The 18,005-nt window shown below is 43.8% G+C and overlaps 1 protein-coding gene across 4 annotated transcripts in view; it reads right to left on the reverse strand.

Moving 5' to 3' along the window:
- The window catches only part of LOC144791964 (protein transport protein Sec24C-like), a 336,072-nt gene that overhangs the window by 97,780 nt on the left and 220,287 nt on the right, over positions 1-18,005 (reverse strand). For all 4 annotated transcript variants that reach the window (XM_078666821.1, XM_078666819.1, XM_078666820.1 and 1 more), the window contains 4 exons: positions 9,279-9,394; positions 8,000-8,194; positions 7,408-7,501; positions 4,611-4,721 (listed from right to left, as the gene is read on the reverse strand). In XM_078666821.1, the coding sequence (XP_078522947.1) occupies positions 4,611-4,721; positions 7,408-7,501; positions 8,000-8,194; positions 9,279-9,394 (516 nt within the window). The remainder of the gene's footprint in view (positions 1-4,610; positions 4,722-7,407; positions 7,502-7,999; positions 8,195-9,278; positions 9,395-18,005) is intronic.

The raw sequence follows: 18,005 nt of genomic DNA on the forward strand, positions 1-18,005 counted from the left end.
AACATGGCAGGTTGGTCTGGGGCTGCTGGTCAGGATTGAGGTGTAGAGGAACAGACTGGATTGGACTTCATTAAATCAAGTCTGGGGGTGGGGCCTTGCTAAAAGTGGCATGGCCTGTGTAATTAAGGGCATTCCTTAAACATGTAAACTATACTTCTGTGATTCCCATAGTGTGCTACCCAACTGGCATTTTGGTGCTTCTATAAGCTTTCTGTTTTAAATCCAGATATACAACACAACTACTACCACACACCTAAAACCAGCCAGGACAATTGGATTTGTCAATGATCGTTAGCAGTTTAAGATAAAGTGCAATACAAGAGTAATATGCTACATCGAAAAGAATACAAAAAAACATCTTGGAAATAATTAACACCATTAGGGAATGGACGATTAAAAGAAACATGTGAAATATAAAGAGGTACTAAATCTCTGACATGGATTACTCTAACAGTTTTTACATTTATTGTTCAGAAATAGATCCGTGTTTTACCAGTTAGGTCAAGAACAATCATATGGGACCCGTTTCAATGTACTTTTTTTTTTGTGAAAAACCTTTATTGTAGCATTCAATAAAAATACAAGCATGGGCCTACAACCGCAGGGGCCGGCTGCTAAACAAAATTTAAGACCCCCTATATCACAGTACAACCCAGCTCATCAGCCGACAGCCCTGAGGTCCGGCAGCGATACAGGATAGAACTCGTATTAGAATGCACAACTGAGTCCCAGGATGAGACAGAGGTTCCATTTTATATTATTTAAGAAAGGACCAAGTGCCATGCAATCAAACAGAAGAATACGGGGGACAGGGCAAGAGACAGGATATGCACGTAAGAACCGCTATAATGGAACATTGGCGTAAAAGCATACGGATCGATGCAAACGACAATACAATATACATTCAATGTTGAGCGCCAGTTCTCAGGGCCTGCCCACCTGGGAATCAGGATATCATATAAGCATAAGCACTTAATACAAGTACACGATAAGAATCCGAATGATTCACAAGCTATACTGATCCTTTAAGGAAGAGAAAGGGAAAGAAAGAAAAAGGCCATAGAAATAAAAAAAGGCAAAATAAAAAAACCCGTTCCAACCCCTTACCCTTCACCCCTGCAAATGGCTATAGCCTACCCCCACTAGCAGCGTGCCTGTCGCCCCTGATAACTAAAAACCCTAAAAGTAGGAAAAGAATGGAGGAGGGCTTATCCTTTTGGGCCCCCAGCCCCTTTAGTCCCCCCGCCAGGAACAGACACCCCCTATCACTAAAAGACCAACGTATGACAACACTTATAGAAAAAAATTAGGGGGCACCGTTATACACCGCCCAGCCGTTTAGATCAAACCGTTGCAGGTCGAACACCCGTAAAAGCCATTCTAACCCGTCCCGACCTAGTTGATCTTAACCTTGGCCCTTCCGAATCAGCACACGAACCCCCCCCAGCGAGACCCAAAGGCACACAAAGGAGTAATAGAGGAGAGGGAAGTCATCAAGAATCAAGCTATGGCAACTCGTATGCAGTGAGTCCACAAGAACTTCAGACACAGAAGAGCTCTCCCTCTTAGATGGACAGTCCCAATGTATCTTGCCCAGGAGTCGTAAAGTCACCAAAAAAGGAGAAGACGACCACAGAATGAACGGAGAGTCAAGAACAAAAGTCTCCGGGATAGGAACGCCCTTCGATACCTCCAAAGTCGATAGTGGTGGAAGGTTCAGCAATACACTGACGACATCGGGGACACCTTCCTCCAGGGCACCATCCGATGGTTGCGATACTTGCTTCCTCACGGGGTTCTCGCACAGAGGCAAAATGGCCGCGGTTTGAATGGCTGCAGATTGCTGTTCCAACAGTAAGGCTGGGTCCGGTTCTGCCAGGAGCATCTCAGATAGGCGCGTGTCCAATTTGCACAATAAGACTTCCACATGTGAATGAAACACCCTAATTTCTGCCAATATTGACCTCAGCGATGGCTCAAGCACTGTTGGATCCATAATCTCACACCCGACACCAATCACAATCACCTCCCCGGGTGAATCTGGCATCCTCAGGGGGGACAAACAGAATCACGAACATGCAGATGCGGAGGGTGACCAATCTTTATTTGCAGTCACGGTCAACCCGGTTAAGGCCGCAGGCCGGAGACCCCGACCCACCGAACCCCAGCGGGCCCAATACCGGGTCCGCGGGACGGGGACCCCCACCCGCAGCCAACAGCGAGTAGAGTCACTCCTCCATCGATGCTGAGCAATAGAAACGGTCGCCGCCAAATTCGGGCTTAAACAAAGCCTCCACTCCAATTGACCGGCCCCAGCCTGGGTCTCCCGGCCGATGTTGTTGCACTGCAGCCCGGCTGTGAAAGTACTCGAGGCCCCGGCTTCACCACTGGAGTAGGCCACAATCTTCAACTCGATGTAACTTCGTCAAACCAACCGATAAAAGTTCCCGGATTTCACCATCGGAGTGCGGAACAGTTCATGTACACAAAGGCTAGGCGTAAAGTCAGGATAATGTACAGGATATTGCGGCGGGATACGGAGGGCGGCGGAGCCGGGAGCCTAAGCGACCATCTCGTTCGCTGACGTAGCTCCTCCCCAATGTCCATTTTTTATTACTCCTGGGTCTGATACCCAGATGGACCCAGCCCACTTAAAGCCCTGATCAGGTGTGTGTTAGCCTCAGTAGTGGACTAACAGGTACTTCTTTTATGACTGTAAGAGTGATGAGTCTGCTTTCATGTTTCTTATGTTAAAATCCTAGTACAGATTCATGTTCACTTTCACTGTACTTGTGCTTCAGTCTTCAGCCCTCACTATTCTATACAGAGTACTAACACCTCAGCCGGAGCCCTCACTGTCAAGCATGGAGCCCTTATGGTTTCACACACAGCACTTGTGATTTGGTCAGGATGCCATATTGTCGGAAACAGGTCACTTGCTCGTCTACTCCATGAAATCTTGTATCCACTCGCATTCCTGATTCCTGCATTTACCTGCGCACCAGTGGCATCTTCATGGTTTGGGTCCTATAAGTTGATAAATCATTTATGGTTTGTGCAGATGGTGCTCATTCATACCCAGTATTAGAACACTGGAATGTGGAGCACTACATTGAACAAAATGGAGTGCTCCATGCTTCTACGGTCCGGTAAAAGCCTGCAGAGCAACATTCCAAAGTTGCTTTTGATCACAGCTGGTGCTGTGAACAAAGGCCTCTCGGAGGCCAAGGGGATATAAACCCCCTCGGGCTCCAAGAGGCCTTTCTTTTATTTGTTATAATATTCTGCCCTCTAGTGGCAGAATGTTCTAATAGCCCTTCCTAGCTGGGCTATACCGGCCACTAAAGTCCCGCTCCCTAGTTAAAGGCCCTCGCCTTCCGCCCGGACCTTTAACGCTAGAGCGGGCCTTTAATGGCCGGTATAGCCCGCTACAGCAGGCTATAAGGCTATAGTGGTTCACTCTCACATAATGTAATCCTTATCAGAACATTGGAATGTTTGGAGTTTCATTGAAGATAATGAAGCATCTCAGGGTTTAGAATGGCTGGTATAGGCCTTCTTTTCCAACATTCCATTGCTTGTACTTTTTGTTTCTCCCTTTTTAATTTAGAACATTCTGTCCTCAGTGGGTGGAATGTTCTAATAGCCTTACAGTCCTTCTGCCTAGGGCTATTCAGGTTGTTAAAGGCCCTCTTCCTCGTTATGGGCCAGAGCCACAGGTATGCCCTCTGCAGGGGGCTATAAGGCTATAATCAGTGGCGGCTGCTCTGCTAAGGCAGAGGAGCGTCGCCCCAGTACTTTTCAGCAGGGCAAAAAATGAAAAATAAAATGATAATAACACCATGTTATTATCATTTCCCTGCTGAGGCAGTTTTGCGGGGTGAGGCGGTTTGAAAGTAGTCTTGGGCTGGCCAAACAGTCATACGTACTTTGCATGTTCTCCACCGGGCTGTAATTCACAGCATTGGTGGAGAACATGCACAGGCTCATAGTCCCCATCTGAGCGCTGAACCACGGCGCTCAAACCAATCACGATGCTGCTGTCATGGTGACAGCAGTGTCATGACTGGCTTAAGGGAGTTTGTGCGCTTCCTGTTCCATTCCGGGACTCGTCGGGAAGAGGAGGAGAGACGACCGAGGACAGACGCGTCAGTGAAGAGGTAAGTGGGTTTTTTTCTTCACACCATCCCCCTCCTACCACTCCCAATCCCTACCAAGCCGCCACTGGCTATAATATCACCATTCTATCATGACTGCCAGCTTTACAGTAGGCATTAACCAAACATTAGAGCCAGCCTTTTCTGGGGAAATGCTTCCTGTCCATCAGCATTTCCGATTTCGGGAAAGGCTACTTTACAATACAATAGTGAAAGTCATAAATAGGCAGTGGAGAGAACATGGTTTATAGACTAATCGAACGAGCATCCAGACCTTTTCTCAGCCAATGCCTACCTGTTACTCATGTTTACTTTAATATCGACTATACAGGGAGTGAATTCTAAATTATTAATTGGGCCTTTCCTTTGGACAGCAAGCCAATCGATCAGGAATGTCTTCTGCCTGATCCTAAAAGAACAAAAAGACAACTTTTAATCTAACGCTAGTCTCACCTTTTCCTTTTTACAGGAGGCCGATTGATGTGTTGTGCTTAATTGTAGCTTTCTATCCATAGTAAGCATTGATGAATGAAACATGAAGATCTTGCCAGGGCAGCCACACTCCTAGAACAGAAAAAGCAAGAAAACATCACAACCGAGGGCAGATGATGATCCCACATCTCTTGTGGTGGACTTCACCATCTGCATGAACTACAACTAAAATAGTACCAGTGAAAGGAAAATCCAGCAGTTGCTGTTAAGCATCTTTTCACTCAAACAGAAATGTCATCATAGTGTCTGTAAGTTTAAAAGCCTGCCACCCTGCAACACCACATATTGATCTGCAACTTTCAAACTTTGGAAGATGGTACCCATAGAGCTCTATTGTGTTTGTCCGATACGATAGCACTCACTGCTCTCCGAGACTTTGCAGAAAAGCTGCCCCCAGATCCACTGCGTCAAGCATGACTTTTAAATGAGGGTGAAGAAGAATGTTTCTTCACACCCATCAGCTGATCCCAGACTATAGAGATAGCTTATTTCTTAGAAAGAAAGAGTCTTGCTCTGGACCTCTATAATCTCTTGCCTTGGCTTTAAATGCTTGACAGAGGTTGCAGTTGGAAGTATCCATAATAGATTCCAATAAACCTAACTCAGAGGGAGTCAAAAGTTCGGAATATATCCAGGACTGTAAAGTCTAACACACAACTGTTATCTGGAAATGTGTTACGGACCCTGGTATAATGATCTTGAACTTCGAGCTAATCAGCGCTGAGCTTTTCACAACTATGCTGCTTTAGACTGTGCCTCTCAATATTAAAGGTCTAATTTAGAGCTTGTTGGATGGGTTACCCCTTTACAAACATGAGGGATATCTCATCCTTATTACAAATTCCATTGGAATAAAGAACTTGTAATAAGGCTTACAGGATATGTATCACTGTTGTGACAGGGAATCTGTCTGCCAAAGCCTAAATCAGGCAAGTGTCTTTATGTCTAAAACCCCTGATGCTCGGTGTCTGAAAGATGCCTGACCAGCCATCTATCCACTGCCAAGAGAGTCCTAGCTATCAGAAGGAACATCTCATAACAAAGACTAGTTTGCTTGGGTGTGTTAAAGTGGGTCGTGGGAAGGTCCAGGTTGTTGAGTTGTATATCTTCTAGTTCTTTAGTTAGGCATGGACCCAGACAGGGGGATATATTTATTCAACGCAAACCTAGAAAGGAAGCAATGAAGTACTGAACAATATCAGGTGGTGGTGGATGACGATACAAGGTTGTGTAACGCCAAGAGGTGATTTGTGCATCTAGATTTCACAAAGGCAAATCTTTCATATATTAATTTCACACATAGTTACAATTTTAGGTACCGGAAGAAGACCCCCTGTAAGGCCTTCAGTGATCCTTCGTCGCCTTGGGGTCGAAATGTCGACAGCCTTCAATGACACCATCACGTGCCTCAGTTGTAATACGTTGACACAGGCAACTGCAGCATGGCTTCATAAATAGCGTCAAACATTGTTTTGGTTCTCCTTTGGCTCCTGTTGGAAGCATACTATGTAACATTTGATTCTTGACCAATAAGGCCATTTGACTTGACACCTTGTTTCTAAATCCTTTCCTATTCTTGCATGATGTCTCACCACCCTCCCACCCTCCCTTCCCCTCACCCATTTGGGCACTAATGTGTTTTTTCTAAACAAGAAATGTATTGTGTTTCATGCGAGGTCCACTGTGATTAAATAAAAGTTTACCTTCATGATTGTCTGATCTGTTTTCTGTTGATATTTGGTATAATTTCTCATTTCATTGGTATTGCACTGTTATTTGTCGTCTGTTAATGATCTTGTACTGGGGCCCCTTCTCAATGTACACCACAACATAATGCAGCAACAAGCAGCGGGGTCAGCACACTTACACCAACGAGTAACTTCACTGTAACTCTACTATGGCAATATGTGCTTTTGAAGCCAAAAATAATTGTTGTGGGTTTTTGATGAGGTCAGGCAGAATCCACAGCAATAAAGTTTTGAAAAACCATAACAAAACAAGCATCAAGGAAGTCAAAAGGCTGCCAGGCAACGCCATACACATTGGCTTTGCTAATGTTTTTTAAAATTGAACAGGGAACTATTTTGCTCCATGCAAGACTACTGAGGAGACGATCAATTCTGAAATTATCGTATATCATTATTAACTGTAGTGATGGCATGAAGATAATATGGGTAAGTGAAGATTTTGACTTTTTCTTAGCAAACTGTTTCCTATTTTTATGTTTGTGTGATTATTAACATTTGAATAAAAGAAAATTAAAACAACAACTAGGACTATATTACAGTGCCAAAGGCATCGATCAACAGGAATAAGTGCTCAACACTGACAAAAATTGTCTGTCCAGGTTTAGACTTGTAGCAAAGAAAACATACAACGTTGAGGAGTACCAGAGTACAAAGACCTTCTTAGCTTTACGTTAGGGAGGTAAACTTGAGAGTACAGAGTACCAGTTTGCCAGCCAAAATGTATGCACAAAGACACATGTATACCCTTCTTCAACCCCATGAAGTCTACAGTGACTATTTCTTTGTAATTACTTTTTCTTTTCATTTCTTGCTTTTTCTCATTACACTACACCTCCGCCCCATGGCCTCCTCTCAAAATCAAGAGTGACATGAATTTACAGCAGTGACCATGAATGAGCCATGTGGGCATAGATCTGGCAGTTTACTTTTATTAATGACTGCCAACACTCTCCCCTTCATTATTGGCTAGCACCTCTTCCTTGCTTTTATCCATGCATGGTCCACCTTACCTTTAGCACCTCAAGGCCGGCTCGTATGGCAGGTGTAAATACAGCTTCCGTCTCCTCTGTGCCTGCAAAGAGACCAGGAATCCCATCTAGCAAACTGGAATATAAAAGGGAAGGGTTAGTACGTAATAAGCACTCAATACAGACCAGGCCTAATGAGGGCAACTTGTAGGTGTAAAAATCCCTTATCACACACTCCATACTCTGAGAGACCCTAAGCAATGAAATGTACGATTGTACCAGGGGGAGATATAACTAAACGAGTGCCTAACCATATCCTAGAAGGAACTAACCAATAGAAAGTATGACTGCCTACTTTGAAGAACTAACTAAAGGCAATCATGAAAGCACATTACTAATGGACCATATAACTGATATGACTCCAACCTAACCAATAGTGTAGAACTGCACCATAAGAAAACATACCCAACATAATGCACAACCGCAGCAGACGAAAGCTCAGGAATGGGCTAAACTCTTAGGAAAGTTCTTTGGAAATATGCATGGAACAGGTGAGTCAATTGTTCGTGTTGTCCAATGTCCATAGGTCCTATGTACATTTAAGGTAGTTAGTTAGTGAATAGCTCTGACCAACCTCACAAGCATGTCTCTTGAATTGACTGGGCACACGATCAGCCCCTCCCTCAGGGGCACTTCCACATGGGCTGGATCAGTCATAACCAGCATCTGTGGCAGAGTTAGGTGGGAACTCAGGTTATAGAAGTGTACAGTCCTGTTGTAGGTGATGATGCCAATGCGGGTGGGGGGTATCTTAGAGTCTCCAGAATCCCTTTGAAAAAGAACAGGGGATTAATTGGGCGAGAAGCATCAGCACAAAAGTTGAACATACCAGTGTTTCACTGTGCGTTTGAGGGCTTTGAGAGGCATACAATATCAAAAGTGGGGAGTGCAATTTTTGAGTTACTCACAATACGTTGCAACTTTGTGAAGGTTGTAAAGTTTTAGACTTTGACACAATTTATGCTACAAAAGAATAACATGAAGATAAGAATGCCTACATTTGCCATTGCACATTATGTGATATTTTTATGATTGGCCTTTGAATAACTGTGGTAGCTGCAGCAATCATCTTGCTTATGTTAACTGCGATACCAAGTAGTTTCACCTCAGACATGCAAACCTTGTTATCATGTTTGGCATCCTGATTGAGAAATTCTCAACTCTGAAAGTTTACATTTTTGTATCATTTTGAAGGCTGAATATGTACTATATGCCATGTTTTGGTTTCTGCCCCTGCTAAGCCTTTGTTTCAGTTTCTCATGTGGTCAACATTTGAACCCTGTGCATGAGAACATATACATTTATATTATTTACTTGAATGTTAGAGAATTTACGTTCACTGGGGTCATGTGGAACCTCTTGTCGCTGAACCCCGTGATTCAATGACGATTTATCTTTTGCTAATAAACTTTTTCAGATGGCGAGGAGGCGTGTGAGCAGATTGTTTTTAAATAGAAATCCTCTGCAAAATTTAAAGTGCACAGAAAAAGCCCACATATGTTTCCCATTGCACATACGAAGAGTATATAAACATGTCCCACTTAAACTGTTAAAATTATCTTGCAATATGCAGAAAACAGTTGCAAGATTGAAGGCGATGGTAAACAGGAAGCCTTGGGAACTTTGCAACGGTTGAAAACCAGGAATGTTGCAAAAATGTGCAGATGGAAAAACTATTCCAACAACTTCCTGATGGTCCAGAGCTATCTGAACAGCTGGTAGAGCCAGAATAGAGTCAAATATATGTCCGGCTCATGTCTAAGTAGCAAGAAGGGTTGGATTGAGGAAGGATGAGTTATCAGACTATGCATATGTGAACTTATTTGGCGAATTACTCAAAGTATGTATTTTACCTGGGTGTGGTGCACAGCCGGGCCTTCAACTCCTCGCAAACCATCTGGACTAGTCCACTTTGCAGAGCATCCTGCGACACATCAATGAGGAAGAGAAAGGCTGGAGGCAGGGAGTCCTACAAAGAAGAAGGTAGTACTTTCAAAAGTGTGACTGTGTCCTTAAACCAGCATCACCAATACTCAAGTGTTACACTCCCTGCTGTGAGGGAGACTGCTTTCAGAAAAGGCTTTAGAATGACCCCAAGCTGAACAAACAACTCCTGGCAAGTACACCATCTTCATCTCAGTGGTGCAGAAAGTGAAAAGCAAGAGGGGACTATCATTTACTTTGGAGTGGTCCTAAAAGTGTGGCATGGCTCTAGGCTTCGTAGCCCTACATACAAGACCCTTTACCAAAAATCTAGTAACAACTATTTGTTGATTCCAGGGCTCTTTGTCTGAACGTATTGTTTCTAATACTGTTGAATCAGCACCAGCCTGTACGTGTGGTTCAAACCCCAAACAGAAGACTATCTTTCTATTCTAATTGGTCTCACTAAAGCTTTGAGGACTAAAAGGGCACCTTCCACATGTCCACAAACTTTATAACATTTAAAAATGAGCTATGGAAGATAAAACAACACACAGGCATCTTCACAAATTCATGAAGATTGGACCATTATCCTAGCTATAATACTAGTTCCTGATTCATAAGCACTTGCTAAAGAGAACCTAAATTTCCACCAGCCGCTTTATGTTGCATTCCCAAAGACTTTGAGGATTCAATTTGCAAGCAAGCACTCAAAGCTTCGACAGGACTCAAGATTTAATTGTAAATTTGATCTACTGCAAACTTTGTGAATGTGTTTTAAGTCAACTGGGATACATTTAACATGATGACCATCAATTCCTAATTTGTGCCAGGATAAACCTTTGTCGTCTCTTTGCTGAGACCCCAGATGTTTAGCTTAAACCCGGTAACTTTGCACAAATGTTTCTACTCCCTCATTTAACTTCTTCTCCTTTCTTTATTGGGTGCCTGTATACTTTAACAGTTACCCTTTCTCCATTCAGTCCTGTTTGTGCTTTAGGGTTAATTCACATAGGTTGTTTTTTGGCCAAACACGAATACTAACCCTCAATGCCTAAACAGCAGTTGAGGGTCAGTACTCTGTTATCCTGATGGATTGTCTTACCATCTCAGAGTCAAAATCATCCTCCCAGTTTACACTAAAAACTGAGTAGTTTATTTCCCACTTGACAATATCCAGAGCACATGCGCTAAGTTCCTGGAATCTCATAAACACTGTGATCAGGATTCTGATCTACAGTTACATTTCTTGCGTAGTATCTATATATTACTTTATAGATCACTAGACTTGCATTACAGACCAATTTTTATTTTTTAGTCCAAGTCCCCAAACTATTACCAATGCAGATGGGCAATTGAGTATCCAAATTCATGTTCCATGCCTTGGGGGCCTCTTTTGGGAAGTACATTTATTTGGGTCAGCCTCAATATAGGTTACATTCTATGCCATTGTTCCCCATAGACAACCTAAGACCATGACCAGTAGATTCTTAGAGCACATAGAATGGGGGATTTCACGGCCAGAGGCCTTGACCTGTGTTCATAGCAGACTCTGGGTGCATAGGTAGGTTCTGGTGTTAGGGCAAGGCTTTGTGGAACATTCTGCATTCAGAGTTTGCTGGGCATGGCTGACGGTTGTATCCTGTGAGCACTGACACAAGACATGGTCTCCTTTGGGCTCTTGGCACATTGCATGGCCATAATTCTCACTCCATAGAAGCCCAGTGGGCATAAAAGTAAGACTACAGCCATAACCTACTTGCTTGCTCCCTGCCACAACAGGTTAGAGGGCTCAGCCCTTCCCCATGCGCTGTGAGCTCAGAGCACGTTTAATGGCTGTGCCTCGTGTACATTCCACTTGCCCCAAAGCTTTCAGCTTTGCCTGTGGGCACAAAGTGAGGCCTGTAACAGTGCCACCTGTGAACCCCTTTTGACCACTGAGCCTGCAGGGCACAGCCTCTGGCCATGCTGTGTGGACTCTAGCTACATTACATGGCCTGTGGCATCACTGGAACCACTTATCCTCCCCTCCTTTCCCCAAGTCTTTTGCGCATGGTATTTGACTGTGCTCTATGGGCTCCAGGCAAGTCATAGAAAATGTTTAAGAGCTGTGTCCAGCGGTAAGCTCTGCACAACCAGTGCCAGAAGCTCAGCTCAAGACCACATCTGTTCTAAGTCAGGCAATTTGTGAGGTGTTTTCACTCAGAACCATTCCTCGCGGTTCCTGCTGGTTAGAGACTTCAGGCTGCAATCTTTGTGTTCTTGCTTTCCAATAATTCCCAATTATAACTTTGATGGAAAATGCACATTTTGGCTGCCCTCTGTAACTCCACGTCCTCATCCCTCACCAATTAGCCGAGGACTGGGCTCAGTATGAACCAGTACCAGTGCTGAGTTGGTTCTTAGGTTGGAGCTTGGAGTATGCGGTAAAGCCATCTGAATGCCATGTCACCCCAAATCTGGCAAGGTTGTAAAACATTTGCACACTGTCTGGTACACCTAAAGTTCTTTATTTACCATTTTAATCATACAATACAAGGTGTAAATGAGCTTACTGTGTCATAATCTTGAACTTGAATGACAAACAATACTGTTAAGTAAAATGCCGCCAATATGCAGTTAATGGTACATTACAGAATGCAATCCAATAAGCACGCTGAACCATGCCAATTCCTGTATGCTTGAATGTCCAGCTCGTCTACCAGTTACATTCTTACGTCAAAGTTACATCATAATAAGAATCAGTGAGTCGCTTTACTGGACAATATAAAATCCTTTCCAGAGTAATAAAAAAGGGGTCCAATCAACCCACCCCTGTGGGTGCTAGCCACTGCTCCAATTGTGTTGCGGGCGGTGTGCTCAGTGAGGTCGCGTACTGTTTAAGTGGGCCCCAGATATCTTTTGGGCTTGAGGCGCGTGGTAATGTGCTAGCGTACAGCTCACTATTTGTGTTGCAGTATGTTAAGCTGTTTAACCAGCTCTTTAATGTGAGTGCTGTTTTGCGTCCCTATTTAATGGCGATCTCTCTTTTCGCCAGTAGCAGGCCAATGGCAAATTTCTGGACCCTTTTAGGGAAGTTGGCCACGTAAACCAAAAGGGCTACCTCAGGTGTAGGTGTGAATTCCAATTCCACCATCTCCCCTAATGTACTAAACACTGCCTCCCAGTAGATCTGGACCTTAGTGCAGTTCCAGGTGAGGTGTGCGAAGTCTGCATGTGGAGCCCCGCATTTCAAACAACAATGGGGTCTGCTAGAATCTATTCTGTGTGATTTCTCGGGGATGAAGTAAATGCGTCACAGGAACTTAAAATGAATTAATTTGTGGCGGCTGCTCAGGGAGATATTTTTGGTCTGTGCACAGCACTCGGCCCATTGGTCATCTAGAATGGGATGCCCTAGGGATGCCCTAGATCTACATCCCAGTCTGCACGGATCTAGGTGTCATCTACGGGGGCAGCCGCAGCACGATCTCTATACTATTTGGAGATGAGTGCCTGACCAGCGGGTCCAGCGCAAGTATAAACAGGAGGTGTGACAGGGGGCAACCTTGTCTGGTGCCTCGAGAAAGCGAGAATGAGCAGGATAGCGTGCCGTTGAGGCGCAGTTGTGCCGTGTGAACGCTGCAGAGGAGTACAGTGACTGTGATAACCCCCCTGGGCATCTCTGCCCATCACCGAGAGAAAGAAGGGCAGCTCCAGAGAGTCAAATGCCTTCTCAGTATCTAATAAGACCGCAGCCGCGGGAACGTCTGGACTTATTCTATCCAGGACTGCAAACAAGGTTCTAAGGTTTAGAGAGGTAGATCCGTGTGGTACAAACCCCAATTGTGTTGGGGAGATACGTTTATCAATCAATAGGGCCAGTCGAAGGGCAATCATTTTGGCGAAGATTTTATAATCTAAATTTAGCAAGGATAACGGTCTGTACGATCTACACAGTAATGGGTCTTTACCTGGATTAGGCAGCAGAATAATTACTGCTTCCCTGAGGGTGAAGGGACCAATTTTCCCAGCTCGAGTGCTTCATTGTAGACCTCAAGAAGCCGTGGAGCTACTAAATCTTTGTAAGACTTATAAAGACTTATAAACGTCCCCGGTGAAGCCATCCAGTGCACTGACTATCTGATCACTGGAAAAGGGTTCGGCTAGGAAGTCTTGCATGTATTTTTCCAGGTATACTAATGCAATTTCTTCAAGGTAGTTCTCCTGACCCGTGGGATCACTTGTGACTTTGGAGGTATATAAAGTGTCATAGTACGTCAGGAACTCGTTACGGATCTCGGCGGTGTCAGTTAATAGTCGCTCTGAGGAGGCTCTAGGTTCTGTAATACAAGACTTGCTATATGGGGGTCTTAGTAATTGCGACAAGGTGCGACCTGGCCTTTCGTCCTCTCCGTAGCAGCGGGCAGTTGCATATTTGCTTAGAAAGAGGGCTTCGCGTTCTGTCGCCTTTCTAAATTCAGTGAGGAGCATAAGTTGTTGCCTCGATACTTCAGGGTGGGGATGGAGCAATAAATAAATAAATCTGTCTTTTAAAACCCGAACATGTTTAGCGATGCAGACCCCCCGTATGTATGGCTTAAATGCCTCCCCGAGCACAGCACAGGTATCAACTGTGCCAGTATTTAAGTCAAAGTAGTCTTCTATTGCAACTTCAATCTCTGAGTAAAACAGGTCATCATTAAGAGCTCGGCTTGGGAACCGCCACTCTCGTAACCATATGGCCTAGGGATGCGGAAACTGGTTTCAGGAGATGGAAGGCCCATACTGCTTAATAGTTTGTAGCCACCTATGACCAGGTACTATCACAGGTCGATGCATGTAGGAAGAGATTCAATGGTGAGATTTTTTAGGCAGACTTGGTTTAACCCAAAGTTTTTTGAGCGATGGCTGAGGCATTGTGATATCAATGTGTGATTTGTCATCAAATGAATGTGGGAACGTGAACTGCTATTACACTGAGTCACATAGGGAGAGGTGGAGGTCCTTTCAACAGATTGCAACTGTAGTTCATTGAGGTGCCAGTTTGCAATGGATTGAGGTACATTCTAGTAGTGGTGTGCATCTTATCACGTTGGGTGGAAGCCTACCTGACTAGAAGATGTGATAACCTCATGGTAGCTAAGCTGTGAATTCGTTCCAAGATAGGGTTTTCCAACCTCAATGAAGTCAGACCAAGGATCTCATTTTAATAATGAGGTCCTGAGAATCTGATATGCAGTGTTGCAAGTGGAACAGAGATTACATTGCAGTGATCAGCCAGAAGCTTCAGGTATTGTGGAACAATTCAACAGCACTTTGAAATCTATACTTGCGAAAGTGTGTGCTTCGACATCTCTGTAATGGCCTGATGCTTTGCCTCTGGTGCTGATTAGTCTTCGCAGTGTCCCAGATCAAAGAACAGGACTATCGCCTCATGAGATAAACATGGAGAGGGCTATGAGATTGCCAGCTGTGCCTGCAAATATGCTTGTAAACATCACAGACGATTTAGTGCTCGATTACTGTAAGGAATTGGCTGATGTGGTATATTCTGTCTCTCACCAGGTCGAAGCGACAACAGCACCGCCACATCAGGAGTAGTGCCTCGACCTCAGTCACAGTGACTGGGTCGTAGTGAAGAAGCATGTGCGGAAGAACTGTCTTGAGTCTCGTTGGCGTTGTCCATACCAGGTGATCTTGGTCACTATAGAGGTTTACTAGGTGAAGGGGGTAATGGGCCCAGATTTTTTTACCCTCCTGTGTGTAAATGAGGATATTTATGAAAGTATTTTTCCACAGCAAATGGGAAACCCCTTCCCCATTTATTTTATTACTAAGAAGTGTGCCAGGACAAATCAAAATATTAATTGTTTATTAGGAATGAAGTCCTTTTATTGGATCCTGAGTAAAGAGAAGAAGACTCTTTCCTTCGGAGTCTTTGAGAACTCAACAGAAACAGAACACAAAACGTTTTGTGGCACAGCCTACACGTGCTTCGTACCCTATAATCTGCCTTTCAGCCATGGGGCTTCATCAGGGCTGCCAAATCAAATAGCAATATATACATATAAGGAAAATAGCAATATGGTACATTAAAAAGTACAATTTTACAGGAGAAAAGATATTCAGGGACAGGGAAATAAACAGCATGTGGTGAATCAGAGTTGGAAGTGAAAGTGAAGGATTAAATCTCAGAAGATCCAAAAGATTGAGGGTGCCTTGCCTGAGGTACTCTTCTCCTGAGTGGGCTATCTCGCTACTAATGACAACAAGAGTGACTTCTGGGCATTCTGGAATAATAGTGGAAATACTTCTGAAATCTTTGGAACTTGATTTGAACTATTTTTTTACATTTGCATTTACTTATCCGATGAGTCTGGGTGCTTTGAGAACTTGTTTGCTAAATGAGACTGAATTTCCCTATCTGAATCCGGAAGAGTCTCCTGTGCTTGGTGATGGATTGCAAATAATGCTAATGGAAATGCTCATCAACAAACTTGGTCCTCATATTATTAGAGATGATGAATGAACTTTATTGAGTGCTTAAGGAAGAATAGCTAGGCCAGAGTGGCAGAAGAATAAAATTAGGGTTAACATTTACAAGAACACAGAGTAGAGTTAAGGAAGCCTCATGAAGATTGTATGTATTGTGAATAAAGGTTGCGAGCAATTATAGACTGGTTTACCTTTTGCACAGGTTGAGAATGACAGAGAAGATTCTGTTGTTGCTATTTCTCTACCCACTTGGTATGAATTCAAATAGTATGGATCTGAATAATAATAGTCATAGATGTAGGTATATAATAGGCACAATATTAGCTATAGGCTTAATAAAGCTAATTGTAGGATTAAGTTTGAGCCCATCAAAGGTCGAAGGAGAGAAAACTACGTCTGTACAGAAACCTTCAAACATAATGGGTGAAGGGTTATAGTCATTAGAAGGGCACAGTTTACATACTGACTTCTCTAGGGGAGATTTCACATTAAACGCACTAATATGCTTTATGAGTACGTCAATACGATGGAAGTGAGGGACTGTTCTGTTTGCATGCAGCTACCTTCTTCAGTGGCTGAGGAAATTACATCCCATCACATACCATTGCCATATGGCATTACATGTAGTTTACTGTTGAGTATTTGCTATGGTCAGGATAATTTTCAGTATTTTTCTAATTATGATTTAGTCTTTTCAGAAGTTCCACAGTTCAAACATTTGAACCAACATTCCTATGCTAAGAATGCGGAAACTGTTAGCAGATATTTGTCCCCAATTAAAACACTAGCCACTGCTTATGCCCGTGGATATAATTCGACCTGTGTCCTTACTGACATTCCAGGGGTGGCTCCTCCACTAGGGCAGAGGAGTGTTGCCTCACTGCTTTCTCGCAGTGTGGGAAGCAGGAACATAAAATGGCAATAACTACCATTTTATGTTTCTGATTCTCACACTGTGAGAAAGCAGAAGGGTTAGGTTGCAGATGGGAGGGTGGGCGGGGCTGCTCTGCAAGCAGGACTGAGCAGGTGAGGAGTGGTGTGCCCACTTCTGAGTGCGCATGAATGGTTTGGTCAGCCCTCTGGGGCCGACCAAACCAGTCATGCGCACACTGCCCTTCGCCAATGCAGGCTGCAATGTAGCCTACATGGAGAACATGGCCGGGCCATTAGCCCCTGTCTGACAGCGTTGTGATTGGGGTGGGAGCCTGGCTGCCTGCTTCCTGTTCCTGCCAAAGGCAGGAGAGCAAGAGCAAAAGCAGAGACAACACAGGACCCAGCCAGCAGAAAGGTAAGTTTAATATTTTGTTTTAATATTAAATTAAACCCCAGTGCGACCCCCCTCCCCGCGTGACCCTCGACCCCACACCTGGGAGTCATTCTGGCCGCGACTGTGACATTGAAAAGAAATTCTTAGAGTAGGCAGAAAATAGATATAGAGCAGTGCAAATTAATGCAGCTCAAGCGGTTGGTGTTACAAGTTGTCGCAATAAGAGGTAGTTCATCAAGCTGCAGAGAACACTGAAGCACTGATGTTAGATTTTCAACACCAAGAGAAATTGTGCATACACAATGATAGGAATAAATATGATACTATTCCTGAGGGGCAGAGTGAGAGTGATCATACTTTTGAGGTTCGAGAATCTTGGAAGTTATTTCTGGATAGAACAGATCCTGTGATTCCTGGAGTTTATTTTATTTGTGGGAAGAATGCTTATTTTAAATTGCCAAACAAATGGTATTTTATGTTATGCAGGAGTAGTGTTTCCAAAGATTTATCATGTGGAGAATTTTGATCATCCTGTGTGGGAGGAGAAAAGTTGCTTCAAACAAGGTGCTATGGCTGGAGAAATAGTGGGTGATATTTTTGAAGCAATAATTCCAGGAGTAGGAGTGATATTGAATGACATCATGATTAGAGAACTTTCCACTGTAGTTGATAAGTTGTCTACTAATACAGCTGGATCTATGTTGCTGGTGAATACTGAGATGGCTGCTATTAGGGCTTTTGTTTTACACAACCGTCTTGCATTAGACATGCTGCTTGCAAAGGAAGGCGGAGTCTGCTGGATGCTAAAAGTCCAACAATGTGGTACTTACATCCTAGACAAAAGTAAAGACTTGTAAAAGTTCATGAAGAATATTACTGAATTACAAAATGAAGTGAGCGGATTGGCAGCAGA

Source organism: Lissotriton helveticus, chromosome 11 (genome assembly GCF_964261635.1).
Source record: "Lissotriton helveticus chromosome 11, aLisHel1.1, whole genome shotgun sequence".
Classification (NCBI taxonomy): Eukaryota; Metazoa; Chordata; class Amphibia; order Caudata; family Salamandridae; genus Lissotriton; species Lissotriton helveticus.